Source organism: Schistocerca serialis, chromosome 4 (genome assembly GCF_023864345.2).
Source record: "Schistocerca serialis cubense isolate TAMUIC-IGC-003099 chromosome 4, iqSchSeri2.2, whole genome shotgun sequence".
Taxonomy (NCBI): domain Eukaryota; kingdom Metazoa; phylum Arthropoda; class Insecta; order Orthoptera; family Acrididae; genus Schistocerca; species Schistocerca serialis.
The window spans coordinates 210,056,910-210,074,291 of NC_064641.1; the positions used below are offsets into that span (position 1 = coordinate 210,056,910).

Below are 17,382 nucleotides of genomic sequence, written 5' to 3' on the forward strand. Positions count from 1 at the left end.
TTTGCAAAGCATACAAACCAAACTTACAGGTGTCTGAAAGTCTAGAATCTATTTAATTTATGAAAAAATGAATGAGCTGTGACGTTATATGCTTTATGTTTAGAAAAAAATCAAATTTTGTAGTTAATTATCTCAGTTTTACCATAGGTTTTAACAGATTTGGGAAATTCTAGAGTTTCATACACCTTGTAAGTATGATTTGTAAGCTGTGCAACATTCATCAAAGAATCTCTCTTACTTGTGAAGAAAAATGTACCTATAGCAACAAATGCAGCCAATAGTAAGTGAAAAAATGATGAAATTTCACATGTAAAAAAAATTTATTTTGTTATGTTTTTGAACTTTCACTGCTATGAGTGTGAATCCTGAATCCTTCCTGCTTATGCTGACAAAGTTTTATGAATTTATTTGTAAAAGTATAGGCACCGGAAATTAAAATCTACTGTGGTGCCTCTCCCGCTCCAAGTCGGCGCGTTTGACGTCCTACCCCCCTTAAAGAATCTTGAACTTACATACAGGGTGAAAAGTATTTAAACCGACAAACTCCGGGAGGTTGTAGGGGACATCAAAACAAGTATTTTTCCCTAATGTCATTTTTTCCTACGGGGATTATTTAACCCGTTGGAGGCCGTATTACGCTCTTCAGTTGATGGAGGCCGTATTACGATCTTCAGTAGTTAGAGGGCGTATTACGCTCTTCAGTTGTAGGCAACTGCTATCCACCAGTGTAGTAGTGCATTGTCTCTGTTTACTAATGGAGCGATACACCTGGAATGAGTACACTGATATGGTTGGTGCGTACTACATAGCGCACCACAACGGACGAGCTGCACAGCGGGTTTATCAACAAGAATATCCTAATCGCCGTATCCCGCGTCATACGACATTTGATGCTGTGTACCAACGTCTGCGTGAGGCCAGGCCATTTAGCAGATTATCTGGACTGGGATGCCGTCGCACGGTAAGAACGGTGCAATTTGAGGAAGCTGTCTTGCAGCATGTGGAGCGGGATCCTTCAATCAGCACTCGTGCAATTCCACATCACATGGGGACGAATCAGACGAATGTAAGAACAGTCCTTCGAGAGCAATTGTTACGTCCATTTCACTTACAGCGTGTCGACAACCTGGAACCAGCTGATTATCCACGCAGAGCAGTTTTCACAGTGGTACTTGGAACAGCGTGAAATGCATCCTACATTTCCATCCTCTGTATTGTTTACCGATGAAGCAACGTTCGGGCGAGATGGAGTCTTCAACATGCACAATTCGCATGTTTGGTGTGAGGATAAGCCACATGCCACAGTTACTAGCGCTCATCAAGTGCGGTTCTTCGTTAAGGTGTGGGTCGGTGTTGTTGGAGACTGTTTAATTGGGCCGTATCTGCTACCTAGTTAATGTCTCTTGGTCATAAAAAAATGGAAAAGTGTTTGTTGGTTTAATTAATTTGTCGCCAGAGAAATCTTCCTCTACCGGTTTAAAAACTCCTCATAGGAAAAAATTACATTAGGGAAAAATATTTGTTTTGGTGTTCCCTACAACCTCCAAGAGTTTGTCGGTTTAAATACTTCTCACCGTGTATAGCTAATGATTCCTCATTATGAACTTTATGGGAAAATGGACTTTATTTTTTTTTTATTTCTTTTTCTTTATTCCCAAATTTATGAAACATACATAACCACTTTCTAACACTTTTGGGTGGGTGTATTAAGACTAACTATCTCTGCTATTAGTACTACAGAAGTGGTTTATTAATGCATGCACACTATCTATTTATTAAGCAGCTTTTGCTATATGTGAATGATCGGCCTCTTAGCCTCTCTGAAATCTTGCCAGAGAGTTGCCCGTCCCTATCCACGTGGAGGCGGGCCGCTACTACTAGAGAAACCACTCCATTTATGCTACTCTTTTATTCCCCCACCACCATACTGATCTAACTACAACTACTAGCTACTATGAATCAAAGACTTAAACAAACGTAGTATTTACATATTTATAACTGCGCATTAGATCTGAAGCGCATTTGCTCTCTCCCAAGGTAGGCTCGCTGGGCCTCCCTTGAGATTTTATTCACCAATTTTGCGAAATTGCTGAACAATTCGCTTTTTGTCAATATTTCATTAACATTTCTTGTTTGCAGAAGATGCCTCTCCAATGAGACAACCTGTTCGTATATTGGGCACTCAAACACTGTGTGTTCTGGCGATCCTTCGAGGACACCACAGTCACACTCCGGTGTTGGCCTTTTCCCTATTTTATGCAGGTACGTGGGATAGGGACCGTGGCCTGTAAGGAAGTGAACTAGGCCCTGTGAGGGCTTCATTATCTTGTTCTTTAGTCTTCCCCTTACTGTGGGTAGAAACCCATGGACTCTACGGCCTGTACTGGACCCATCCCATTCGACCTGCCAAATGTCAAGCACTTTTCCTCTGATGGCTTTAACGCTTACCAGAGGAATGCCCATTACATTTTGCACCATGTTGATGTTCTGTTTGCGCAGCCAGTAGAAGGCTGCGTGCTGCCTTATTATTAGGTCTAGTGGACATAGACCCATACGAGGTGCATTCAGGTTCTAAGGCCTCCGATTTTTTTTTCTCCGGACTGGAAAGAGATAGAAACATGTGCATTGTTTTAAAATGAGGCTGCGTTCATTGTCAATACGTCCCAGTGATGGCAGCACCGTACGGAAGATGGAATTTTACCGCCATCGGCGAGAATGAGAACTGTTTTAAATACTTAAAATGGCGACGTTTTCCTTACTTGAACAGCGTGCAATCATTCGTTTTCTGAATTTTCGTGGTGTGAAACCAATTGAAATTCATCGACAGTTGAAGGAGACATGTGGTGATGGAGTTATGGATGTGTCGAAAGTGCGTTCGTGGGTGCGACAGATTAATGAAGGCAGAACATCGTGTGACAACAAACCGAAACAACCTCGGGCTCGCACAAGCCGGTCTGACGACATGATCGAGAAAGTGGAGAGAATTGTTTTGGGGGATCGCCGAATGACTGTTGAACAGATCGCCTCCAGAGTTGGCATTTCTGTGGGTTCTGTGCACACAATCCTGCATGACGACCTGAAAATGCGAAAAGTGTCATCCAGGTGGGTGCCACGAATGCTGACGGACGACCACACGGCTGCCCGTGTGGCATGTTGCCAAGCAATGTTGACGCGCAACAACAGCATGAATGGGACTTTCTTTTCGTCGGTTGTGACAATGGATGAGACGTGGATGGCATTTTTCAATCCAGAAACAAACCGCCAGTCAGCTCAATGGAACCACACAGATTCACCGCCACCAAAAAATTACGGGTAACCGCCAGTGCTGAAAAAATGATGGAAGCACACAGGATCACCGCCACCAAAAAAATTTCGGGTAACCGCCAGTGCTGAAAATCTGATGGTGTCCATGTTCTGGGACAGCGAGGGCGTAATCCTTACCCATTGCGTTCCAAAGGGCACTACGGTAACAGGTGCATCCTACGAAAATGTTTCGAAGAACAAATTCCTTCCTGCACTGCAACAAAAACGTCCGGGAAGGGCTGCGCGTGCGCTGTTTCACCAAGACAACGCACCCGCACATCGAGCTAACGTTACGCAACAGTTTCTTCGTGATAACAACTTTGAAGTGATTCCTCATGCTCCCTACTCACCTGACCTGGCTCCTAGTGACTTTTGGCTTTTTCCAACAATGAAAGACACTCTCCGTGGCCGCACATTCACCAGCCGTGCTGCTATTGCCTCAGCGATTTTCCAGTGGTCAAAACAGACTCCTAAAGAAGCCTTCGCCGCTGCCATGGAATCATGGCGTCAGCGTTGTGAAAAATGTGTACGTCTGCAGGGCGATTACGTCGAGAAGTAACGCCAGTTTCATCGATTTCGGGTGAGTAGTTAATTAGAAAAAAAATCGGAGGCCTTAGAACTTGAATGCACCTCGTAATTACCAACAGTGCATCTGTTGGACTTGTGTTGAATGCTCCAATGCATCTCAACAGAACGTTCCTCTGTATTCGCCTGACAGCAGCGGCAGGCCGTACCAGAGCTAACCTGTGGGCCCACACACTGGATGCGTGCCCTACTATTGGTGCCAATATACTGTTCTGATAGATATTTATTGGACTGTCGCCATTGCGAGGCAACTGAACTGGTAGGCAGTGATGACTAGAGGATTCGAGCTACCTTCCTCACGTGCGTCTCCCGCGCCCGCCCACGCTTCGGAGGAAATGCGGCGGGTGGCCGCGCGTCCGCCTGACGTCACGCGGGCGGGCTCGGATATAAGCGGCCCCCGGGGCCGGCCGGAGCCACTCCGCGGCCGGGAGCGCTCGCAGCGAGTACGTACAGCAATGCCCGCGCTCGCCGCTCTCCTACTGTGCGCCGCAGCCTTGGCTGTCGTGGCGACGGCGGCGCCCTCCGACCGACAGCAAGCCCGCTTCACGGCGCTCATGCAGCAGGCGCGCAAGTTCAAGTGCCGCGAGCCGCGGCCGCGCGCCGTGCTCTCCACGGAGCTGGTCTACGTGGGCCCTTCGGAGCGAGTGGACCCGCCCTACGCTGTGCTGCACCGCTGCGACGGCGGCGCCGGCTGCTGCGAGAGCCACGACCGCGTCTGCGATGTGCGGGACGCGCAGGAGGTCACGCTCGTCTTCCTCGTGTCGGACACTGTGCGAGGCGGCTCCGAGTACCGCGAGGCGACGCATACCAACCACACGCGGTGCCACTGCGTCAGCAAGGAGCCCCAGCCGCCAAAGTAGCAGGAGGTGTCCCCCGCTGCTGCGCCGCCGGTCCCGACGCCCGAGGGCGTCTTAGAAGCACCGGTGTCCACCGGCTCTCATCGGCCACGCTCTGCCGCAGTGACGTTGATCGCGATAGTATTATCGGCAGGCTTGGCCTCTGCCGGCTGTTGACAAACAGCGAAACTGGGACGGCGACAGCGGGGACGTTATGCAGAACATCTTTCGGGTATAGCTCGACAGCGTGTTACAGTACCCGATTGGCAGACGCAAGGGTGAATCAAACGCAGAACCGTCCGCGAGTCCGGCGAGCCCTTCTTTCGCACATCGCCGGTGCCGCCTCCTTCGTTGCTGCGACACTCCAAAGCTTTCTCTACTCTAGTCCTGCTGACAGTGTAACTGTGCAGTGGAAGTGTTACTGAATTGTTGTGCTCAATGTGTTTATGTAGGTGTAAGTGAATATGTCTTTGCAAAGCCTCTCTCGCAAAAGTACCGTCCACCTTTCTACGATAAGGTTTCTGTCACACTACCGTTTCCCCTGATGCTGCACGACTGCTGCATCACAGGTATGACAAAGACTGCTTTATTTCCAAAGATCTTTCTCATTAGACAGATTAGGCAAACTGCCATAGGGAAAGAGTGACCGTCTTGTAAAAAAAATGTTGTTATGTATTTTGACCTCCACTCACACAAATTGCATCGTCATCGGTTTTGACTCTTCACCAAGACATCATTAGATTAACTGAATACGTTACATAGTAACTCGTTACCAGTACCGAGTTACTATACAACGTTTTCAAATCATTTGATCATGACTTGGTAATAAGTAGAAATCTTTAACGATCCGACATGTGTGACCTTTAGCTGTCTTGTTAGTTAGTTTACAAATCGATTACTGAAACTCTCGCTGCAACAAGTGATATATATGTTGTTGTTGTTTCTGTGGTCTTCTGAAGACTGGTTCGTGATAGAGTTTAATAATTTCAAGGCTCAGATTCTAAATACGTATCTCGGAAAGTGAATATTATGTCATAAATAAATATCGGAATCAGTATTATTTAGGAACAGTAGCAAAAAAGATATTTGCAGCCGCTACTGTTTGTTATGAATGAAATGCTGAGTTGCACTCTGAAATCCAGGAAGAGCAATATTATATATTGTAGGGTTCCAGTATGTCGATGCAATTTGCGAAGAAGAATGCCGAATGTCTTTCAAGGCACTTTTTGTGCTCGCTCAATGTAAATGTTAATGCTCCATGTATTTTAGATGTAGTAGGTTATGTGATGTTATCATATCATACTTGCCCTAGTCTGTTATAATTTGACATTCCAGTATAAAACATATGTAAAGTTATTTATTATTGCTTGTATTTATTTTATTTATACTTATTTATTAAAAGGAAAGACCATTTATTTGGGAGAGGTAATTTATTTTTTAAACATTACCATTATCAATTAACCCGTCATTTGCCAGTATCAGCTTTACTGAAAATTTGTATAAAACTTCTGCTGTGGAAACTATACGACTGTACAACAAATTTAGCACGAGAATAATAACAAGCACTATTATAAAATACTTTGTCGTATTTACTTTATTTTGAAGTTTATCCTTTGATTTCAATGCATCACCAAAAGCCATCTGTTTCACATTAATTTACAAATGAGTGTGTTTCTTGTGTTGTGGTCTTCTACAAAAACCATGGAGAGAATTATTCTCTACTGAGTATTAATGGTAAAGCAGATATAAAGTTATTCAATGCTCTATGAGATGTAAAGTTATTCAGTGTTCTATGAGATATAAAGTTATTCAATGCTCTATGAGATATAAAATTATTCTTGTTCTGTAGCTTTCAATTTTATAGAACTCATGTCGTACTTAAATTAGCCGAATAATTTTCTGGTCTTATTATCTAGTTGTTGAATGTCTCCACGTCGGCGTCGTGTTGATAAGTAGTGTGACACGTGCCAATGACCTGGAACAATTATTGGAGGGCGGGAAGAAGTATCTCGAGATAAGCCAGTTATCACAGCTTAACGCAGAAACACTACACTCTATTAAAACACTTCCATAGCAACACGATACGGTACGCAAGGAATTCCTCCGCAGCGCACTTATCTTAAAGCAACTGACAGCGTGCTGTTCCTTCGCGTTTTTTGCCTCGAAGCTCCTTGAAGGTCAGGAGAAGTGCTCACGTGCCAACGTAAACAGTAATTTCGAACCAGGAATATGATATAAACAATTCTCAGACGGAGGTAATTATTCAGAAGATTCACAGCTGATGCAAGACAACAGAGAAAACAAACGCTGCACTTAAAATCCTTACCTGGAATTAGAGGCTTAATAGACAACCAGTTCCATCTGAGGATGAGAGCATGGGTTTCGTAACGCATATTGGTCAAAAATAAAGTGTAACTGCCTTCGAAAATTATTATTTATTTCTTTATTCTTATTCTGTACTACAGGGAAATCTTGAAAGACTAATAATTTATGTTTGATAGACGAAAAACTGAAGATAAATTCCAAACTCTACGCCAGTGAGAAGGGAATACATATAAAATAGTTCCTAAGACGAAATATTCGAAGCTGTGACCAAATTTTAACTTTTAAATGACAAAACGGCTTATCCAGCATAACAGTGAAATACGTGTCACCAGGTAGTCTTTGGGAACAGTGATGAATAATACTGATCAATTTATCTTTATTTCTATGTCCAGCATGAGGCATGTGGTTGTAAATTTCATACAAATGAATCAGGAGGAAAAAATTATACGTATCACATACCTGGCACTTCCAGTGGTATAAATATTTACCGTGTCACTTCAAGAGTTAACATCAACGTATCTAACTCGTTTACAATTTCCTGTTGTGTGTAATTTAATTTGGAGAAACCAAACTGATATTTGTTTTCGTGTAAGAAACATAAAACCAATTTCTCTTTTGACTCAAAGTAATGAAACACACACTGTTTACAGGAAGACAGGATCTACTTTAGCTGCGAGATTTTGGTTTTACTATCTGTTACTAAACTACGGTTGCAGTGGAACCACTTGAAGATGAAAAGTTGACAAATCCTCATTTTATACTTAGATGCCTCATTTCATAGTATAATTGTAACTTTGTATGTTCCAAACAAATCAGTATCGTTAGTCTTTTTCAAAAGACGTAAATTCGACAATGAGCTACTTGCATCAGGTGTATGTTAGAGAACACGAACTCTGGAGATGCAGACTGGAATTCCTTAGGCATAGCGGCCAGTGCACGCTATTGTGGTGGCACTTGATCCACGTGGAGTCAGTTTGAATCTTGGTGATGAAATCGTCAGTATTTGAATGACTCAGGGAAGAGAAGAAATGACATCCACCCCAATATCAACGCTGAGCCTCGTTGTCCTTGGTTGAATTCCAAATTCCATCCATGAAGTGGTGTATTGATGACTCCGATCCGCCAATCTGCTACAGACATCGAATGAGGAGGTATCATTTCTTTCATTTCCGCAGTAATCCACTACACTGCATAAGAACTTACCCCTATCGACTACACTACACAGATAAAAACTCCACTAAGACAAGAAGAAAAATCCTATCTTAGTATGCCACCATTTCCACGAAAACGCATAAATATGTGTCTGAACTAAATAATATACCAGATAATTCATCACGTAAAGAAGAGGAATACGTTAACTTCAGCTGCAAATAACTTGTGCAACACATTCATTTCCGCTGAAGTTGTTTTCCCTTCGAATTACTTCATTGACCAGTTTGGTTTTCGATTAACTTCATTATTGTTTTCGACGACTGTAGCAAAACAGCAAACTGAACGGTATTATCCACTTGGTGAATATCTAGAGGTATTGTTTCCACATAAAATTAATTAAAACGGAAACATAATAGCTGTGTTGTCGAAACAGAATTCATACCTGTCCATATTGATCCCAAATTATTATGTAATTCACAATATGAACAGTTTTGACTTATTGCCATCAGAGCTGTTAATACAGGATAGGAAAAAACACCAATGTAACAGTAATATGTTCGTTTGGCTCAAGACCAAGTCTACATAAAAATCTAAACGTACATAATAAACATAACATGCCTGATTACCGTAACGTACCACTAAGAGTATTCTGATGGTAGTATCAACGCCAAGTGTTTTGTACACGCTTGTATATGGACAAGTGCTAGTGCTGGCCTGAGGCAACCCTGTACTTCCCCAAACACAAGCTGTAGTTGGTAGAGGGCGCTAGTGATGAGTTAAGTGTCCAGCGTCACACATTCAGTAGTTTAAACTAGGATATTCGTACTGATTAATCAAAATGATTTCGCAAGGCTAAAGCGTGGGTCTAACAGTAAAACTTTAGGTATAATACAGTATGTAATAACAAAGCCCATTCTTAAAATGATAATAAAACGTATAAAAGTGGTATACGTCCTATTGATACAAAACTTTCAGGTGTGACAAAGTGAATAAAATAGGACGTTGTGTGAAAGGTGATTAAAAGAAACACTTTGAGAGGACAGTCCCTCCGGCGTCGCCTTGCGGGCTCTCTGTGGAATATTTTGTTTTCCTGTGGTGCTGCTTGTGAGGAGGAGACCCAAGGAACCCATTCTCCACACCACCAACGACCAGTGTACTAGAACCCATTTCGAGCCGTTGCACTGTGCAACGCTGATAATTCTAGTAACTTCCATAAACCTTTCCTGCCCGTCCATTTTCCTGAGTCATAAAACAGCATGGAATTGAATTCATGAGAGGGCATTCTGTCTACATGTCTGTGTAGCTCTGCTGTAGCACAGAAAAGAGCAATGGTACGTCAAAATCTCTGCCAACAGAGGGCAGAAAAAGCTACAGGACTATCATACCACCATATTGTACAGTACAGGTACTGCTGATGTGAATGTTTTGATGTTTATAATATGGTTTCATTTGCTTTAGCTAATGTAAACTGATGTTACAAATCCAATAAGTAAATAACCCGATCATATACGATGATTATATTGTGACAGGACTCAGAATATCCACTTCTGTTTTGCACATAAATTAGATCAAATATATGTACTACAATACACCACAAGGTTTCCAGTTGCTTTGATATTCTTTCTCCATATAATAAATCCTTCGATAATTTTGGCAGGAAAGAGTTAATACATGAGTATAGTCTTTCATTTAAACTCATTCCATTCCTTAAACAACAACGTCGGTTGCGGTTTTCTATTTATGTAAATCTGTTTTCTGTAATACATTTAATAAGTGTCCTTGGCAACGCTTTTATGCTATTCTGAATTCTCTATACTTCTGATTTTCAACCAGTTACACCTATTATGGTGACAGTGTTTTTTTCTTCATTTTGTTGTAGCAAATTTGATTATGGCGGTAAGCCGAAAACAGTCATATTGTGAATTATATAATGTGCAACCAAAACGGAGAGTTATGAATAAACGATCACTGACTCCTCTACAGCCTTTGTTGTCTGAAATTGATAATTAATCTATATAAGGTGAAAAATGAGATTACTGAAAAACCAAAATCATTATCAGACGTAACGTATCTCACGGTGTAATGTGTAACATTACAAGACGATTCGCTCATTTTGTATTAACTTCCTACACAAAGTGCCCCAGGAGGAATTGTCAGTATTTGGGGATATGACAGGAACGACCATTCGAAGCCCAAAAGTCTAGTGAACATCGGCTCCAAAATGCATACCCTAAGACATATGAGCGTTTCATCATCTTCGATACTGTGAAGCACATCTCTTTTAGTTCATGCTCTTTGATTTCCACATTTTGGAAGGAGGTGGTATAAAACCAAAACAAGAAAAAATGGCCAGTAAACATGAGCTCTAAATTGCGTAGCTTAAAGGCTATGAGAACTTGTTCATCTTCGTTATTATGAAGGAAATCTCTTCTACTGAACAAGAACGCTTAACTCTTAAGATATACACTTTAGAGATAATCTTAACTACATAATTTTTAATTGTTTTGGATCACACTATCACCTCTCAAAACATGGAGCGCAAAGAGCTTGCAGTAGAAGAGATTTGTTTCGTAGTGTCGAAGATGAACGAGTGCTCATAGCCCTCAAGGTATGCATTTTAGAGCACATGTTTACTAGACTTCATTGCTTCGAATGATCGTTCCTGTTACATCCTGAACACTGACCATTCCTCCTGGGGCACCCTGTATAAGTTACTGTCTATGAACAGTTTTTAAATTTTCTAAAGATAACGAGAGACATAGTAATCACGATAGCACTGTGAGTGTGCTCTTCTGCTGTCAGAGATTATGATGGACAGTGCATTTCAGAGTATTGTCCAGAGCACTGCTACTTCAGGATGGACAGGCATATTTAGAGGCCGCATTCTGAGAGAAATAACTCGAACAATTGTAAAACAGTATACAGCCGAGAAGTGTGCAGTGCTTGAATGAGTAAATGATTCAAACGGGAGATTAGTAGAATTTGACAACATGTTGAAATTGAAAAATTGAAGAACACAATGTTAATAGTCAGGACATGCGTCAGGAACTTTATTCATGCAGAATTTAGTTCCATTTCATTCTTCCATTCATGTACATGATTTTCCTTGATTGGGTAATTCCAAACCAGACAAGTTCACATACACGTAAAAGATCATTCTCGTTGCCCAAGACCGACTAATTCGTTTGATAAGGAAATTGGACTTCTAAGGAAAAAAAAATCTGCAAATCACAACGCCCAAACGAAGGAAGACAATCACAAAAAACGGGATATGTAAAACTTATTGTATAGAACCTGCTAATTATCTTATTGGCAACAGGATGAGTGGGTATTTCCTTTCAGATACTCGATTTCAGTTATGTTTGACAGTCCAATTCAACATTAAACCTACAGAAAATTCTAGACAAATCATGGAGTAAATCTGTTATGTATGAAGCAGAGTGTATGTATGTATGTCCAGGATCTCCTCTCAAAACCCTGGCTCGATTTCAGCCAAATTTGCCACAGAAACAGCAAGCCTCACAAGTACCAGCAGTGTGGGATTTATAACCTTCTAGCAGAGACATGGGCAAAAACGTTTTTTCCCAACCCCCGGTGTATAGGCTACCATGTGTGACAGAGATGTTGTGTGGAAACAGTATCAGTCTGTCAAATCAAATTGTTCTGTGGGGCAGCCTACGTATCACATGCAAGAAACAGTTTTTGTGGGCTGCAACTTGTAGGCTGCTGTGCTTGACAGACATATTGTGTTGGAGGAGTATTGATCTGCTTTATCAATCTACTATGCATAGTGTCATGTATGTCAGAGGCACATAAATGATTTTCAGGCCCCTGATGTGTAGTCTACCTTCCATGACAGGCATGTTGTGGGAGTAGTATCAGCTTGTTTTATCCAGCTGTACTGCAGAATCTATGTGTGCCAAAGAGTATAGCTGCTAGCAAGTTGAGAGGGATAGGGGAGGAGATGGACAAATCGAGGGGGAGGAGGAAATGGACATAGAGAGGGGAGAATGGGGGGTGAATGAACATTGGAAGGTATAGAGGGTTAGTAGGCAGGTGGAAAAGGAAGAGGGGGAGGTGGAGATGGAAAGAGAAAGTGAAAGGATGATACAGTCATAGGTAGGGGAAGGAAGATATCGTCAGAGAGGGGAGGTGGAGGAAAGAGGGGGAGGTGGAGATGGAAAGAGAAAGTGAAAGGATGATACAGTCATAGGTAGGGGAAGGAAGATATCGTCAGAGAGGGGAGGTGGAGGAAACAGAGAGGTGGAGGAGACGAAGAGACAGACAGAGGTGGGAGAATGACGTGGACAGACAGAGCGAGGAAGAGGTGGGCACAGAGAGGGGGAGGAATAGATGTGTTCAATATATGTGTTTAACACTTGCACTGGTAAAGTTACAGGAAAAACGCAATTGAATAAATAAATTATACTTAGATTTTATCTTATTTATTGAATATATTGATTCGACTTTGTGAAATTGTACACTAGAATTCATCTTACAGGGTGACTCTCGTATAATACATGACCCCCGCCTATCGAAGAGTGTATCTGCCGTCTATCACAAGCCGACAATGAACAAGTCTGTGGCAAGTGCAAGTCGGTTCCACACTCAATAGCGATCTTCGAAAGCATGTTTGCAATCCCATATCACGGTTATGGCAAGTTCGTGGCGAGGGTGATTTGTTGTCTCCTTCAACCTGTCAATGAGATGTCTATGTGTCTAGTGTATCTAGTGTCTGTTTGTGGAAATGACTGTAATCAGTGCAATTGTAATGCATCGGTGCCGCTTTGATTAAGGACTGAATATGGCAAGGCACGAAACGTGCTATCTGCACAAAGCAGACTATATTTGAAAAATACCGACATGCTTGCTGAACTTAGCGTCTCACATAAATAACGGAACGTCATGAAATATTGCATTCATTCAGTGGCAAACTGTTGAGAGGCTTGAGACCCACAAAATTGGCACAAAGCTTAACTATCAGATACTGTACGTCGGCATCTCACCTCCCCATACCTATTTAGTCTGATGATGTCAGTTCCCTATTACCATCAGTACCGTCAGCATTAGAACTGGTAATATTTGGGGCAAGTGTTTTTGCAGTAGTGTTTGTTAGTAACATCGTATGTGGAAGTGAGTACGTTCAAAATCTTATTTACACATTAAGAGACCTTCTTATCATTAGACTCACATCCATGAGTTTCTGAATGGGTATTCCTCTAAGCGGTATCATGATGATACTATTAATTATGATCACAAAGGAAAAGAGCCCCCTGCGCCAGTCAAATCTTTGTTGTCTGCCGTGTAATTAGAATTTTTATTTGTGGCTGAATTACTATTTAGCGACACTGGATAACAGTATGCTAATTTAATCTTACTCTTCAGGCGAATCTTCAATCATTTGTGGTATATATATATATATATATCGTATGTGGAAGTGAGTAGGGATAGTGGAGGAGATGGACAGATCGAGGGGGAGGAGGAACTGGACATAGAGAGGGGAGAATGGGGGATGAATGAGACATTGGAAGGTATAGAGGGTTAGTAGGCAGGTGGAAAAGGAAGAGGGGGAGGTGGAGATGGAAAAAGAAAGTGGAAGGATGATACAGTCATAGGTAGGGGAAGGAAGATATCGTCAGAGAGGGGAGGTGGAGGAAACAGAGAGGTGGAGGAGACGAAGAGACAGACAGAGGTGGGAGAATGACGTGGACAAACAGAGCGAGGAAGAGGTGGGCACACACACACACACACACACACACACACACACACATATATATATATATATATATATATATATATATATATATATATACACTCAACGTTATCTCATTATCTAGAAACGGTATATTTTTACTAACGAAAATATACTTGAAACACACTGAGTTACATTTGATGTATACTATCTATTGTTGTTGAACTCGAATCGGTACGAAACATAAATAACACTCGAAATAAACAACGAACGACAGCACAAATATGTTATTATTATATGCGCTATTACGGGACGGTTCCGAGAAATCTTACACGCATTTCCTGGAAGATAACAAGAGCTGGATATCAGACAGTTATTTTTTATGTAATTACTATGACATTATCGATTAAATGTGTATAGATTCTCAGGGCAGTAAACTTTATGTCCGGAAGCTTTTAACGCCTCACCTATGTCAGTTAAGAACCCTGTTAGGAAATTTTGGCAGATATTGGGGAGGTAGACTGTGTTAAGTAATTCGAAAGTGTTCTGTGGTTTAGTCAATCGGCTACTAAATAAAATAAGTTTAGTTTAAATTCATGTTTGTTGCTCTAAAAGTCAGCAATTATTGAAGCGATAATTATTGAAGCGGTCGTTATATTTTTCGACTACCCCGGTAGGGACACACAAAGTAGAGACGAAAGAGCAGCCTTCTTATTTACGTAGCAATAAGACAGCCTGTATGATCGGATAATTGTATAAATTGTGGCAGCGTCACTTACTGAATTTATTACCTCCGTACAGTGGTTTCGATTTCGTGGAGTGAACTAACGGTCTTGAAAATACAGGATTAGCTTCTTGTTAGCAGTGGTTTATTGAAACGGTTATTGCTTTGCGCTGTCTTCATTTCTTCGTACCACAGAAACTTTTCTTTCTCGTGCTTCAAGTCTACTGATATACGCTATTATTCCCACTGAATTCTGAGGAAACTACTGAAGCAGTTTGGATTGATAATGATCCAGGTATTTTCCTGCATTTTTCCAGAATTTTTTTAGTATTGTTTCTTTCAAATTTGACAGAAAAAATTAGCTGTTGTACTTGCCATCTGCTATGCAACTTAATCTCTGATTATATGCAAGTCAAGCCACTCCTAAATGATAACAGAGACAAATTTAATTTCATCCACTGCTTACTGAACAGTGTAATAGCATGAACCATCTTGCCATATCACTAACTTGAAATTTCTTACACTAACTCTCAGTTTGAAAAGAAAAAAAAAAAATTAAACTCACTTCCGCCGCTTTTCACTACCCACACTACCCACCGAAAAGATAGGGGCGTGTGCTATAATCTGTCAACTGATCCCTTTGCAAAACTAATTATATTCACCAATTAATCCAAATACTCTGTACCTAGTTGAGAATCATCCTCTGTTTTACTTTCACAACATTCCCGTTTCAGAAGCTCGCTACTTTAGTAGCAAAAGCAACAGGCTTCGTATCGTACAACGAACATGTTTGTCACAGATCTGTAAAAACGCATTCTATCTATCGGTACTTAAAACAGAATACAAAACGGAATGAATGACGATTATTCTCGTCACAATTGTATTGTAACAATAATTATTAATGGTTAATAATTTCTAGTAGCCGGTTCTTGTTTATTTTCAGGGGAAGCGTGCTGCTATTGCTGCTATCGTTAGGTTTGCTAGGTAAATACCAAATGGCACTTCTGCCTATGAGCTCAGAGTTTTTTATTTTATTGATATATATTTTTATCCCAACATTCAGTTGTTTACGATTACGGAGTACTTCAGTGTGATATATCGATAAATTGAGAGATTCTTTATCTATTTTATTTTTGGACTGATAGTATTCCATCTTCGTGACACTGATTACCGAACAGCTTTCAGCTTTACCTATTCACAGAAAATATGGTTTTGAATTCGTGGACGTGAACGAACTACTTAAGTAAAATTTAATTCCATTGCAGCGTTACACTTCCTCTTTGCGACGCACACTTTAGTAACATTCGAATTCGTGAAGGCGATTTCACACCGCGGTCACAATACGTCACGTGACGGCAAGCGACAGATGTGCAGTTCGCACCAACACCGACGTCTGCCAGATATTGGGACATCGTTTCTGCTCTGTCAGTCAGTTCAGTCGAAACCGGTAACATGGCTAGTGGTTCGTGGTGGGATAGCGCGTTTACTAAAAACGTGCCTTGCGAGTATCATAATCGTCGGCCGGGGTGGCTGAGCGGTTCTAGACGCTACAGTCTGGAACCACGCGACCGCTACGGTCGCTAGTTTTAATCCTGCCTCGGGCATGGATGTGTGTGATGTCCTTACATTGGTTAGGTTTAAGTAGTTCTAAGTAATAGGGGACTGATGACCTCAGAAGTTAAGTCCCATAGTGCTCAGAGCCATTTTTTGAGTATGATCATCGATGGAGGACTTGGAGCTGGATGAACAGATTCACAACATACTTTCGGCTATCTAAACTTGAATGTGAAGAGATATTATTGGTAAATAACGATATTAGATAAATAACGCTTCAGCATTTCTGGCAATTCGAACGCTAATGGAATGAAATAGAGGCTGATTATTTTATGAAATCATTTCATTACGGAAGCATTTTTAGACTTAAGTTTGTATCTGGCTTCTCTGTTAGAAATAAAAAAAAAAAAACATGTTTCAGTGGTTTCTGAAAATTCAACCCCTGAGGGGGTGAAATAGGGGATGAATATTTTTATTACAATATTATTAAAATATTTTTAAAGCTACATCTATGAAAACTGATATTAGACGCCTGAAGAAATGTGTTAGGGGATGAAAGCTACTATGGAAATATCACAATAAAACTCACTCGCTTTTTGTTGAGAAGTACATTCGGTAAAGACCATTTTTCTAAGGCCTTAATGAGCGTTAAAAAGTTTAGAAGATGTTGCACTTTGTGAAGAACACAAAAATTCAATTACAAAACAACAGGAAAATCTGTGCAGACCATACATTCTACGCGAGAGAAGCAGCGGGCGCTAAGCAAGTTTATTTATATTTTCACCGCGGAGGGAAGTTTAAATAATCTTCTGGTTATTGTGTAACGTGTGTTCTGATGTAAAATCAATATTTGCCACTTAAAAAATGTTTTCTCTTCTCTGTCTTCAGTGTTATTCACAGATGCTGCAACTGCGATGCGTAATACTATTTTGGACTTGAGTTGAATACAAATTATCGCCAAACAGATACTGCTACAGAAATTCGATGGACCGGGAAAGAATAATATTGCAGTCGTATTTAACAGTCCGTCGAAAGCAACGCATTAGTTATGACATTATTGAAGGAACTATTATTTCATTCCCCTCGAGCGTTTTAGGGAAATCACGGAGATCGTAAATCATCAGGGCCGGAGGATAGTGTGAATCCCAGCACTTCCGAATACGAATCGGTGTCCTAAATACTGCTCTTGTTTGATTGGTAACACTTGCAAA

The 17,382-nt window shown here is 41.1% G+C and overlaps 1 protein-coding gene across 1 annotated transcript; it reads left to right on the forward strand.

Annotated features, from left to right (window-relative positions):
* The first annotated feature begins 4,319 nt into the window (after positions 1-4,319).
* LOC126474899 (uncharacterized) lies at positions 4,320-6,281 on the forward strand. The gene has a single exon (XM_050102397.1). It carries the CDS (start codon positions 4,344-4,346, stop codon positions 4,746-4,748), a length of 405 nt encoding a protein of 134 aa, XP_049958354.1. The 5' UTR covers positions 4,320-4,343; the 3' UTR covers positions 4,749-6,281.
* Positions 6,282-17,382: the final 11,101 nt, after the last annotated feature.

What these genes read in the sequence shown, in the direction of transcription:
- LOC126474899 (XM_050102397.1), top strand. Translation starts at nt 4,344, where the DNA reads ATGCCCGCGCTCGCCGCTCTCCTACTGTGCGCCGCAGCCTTGGCTGTC.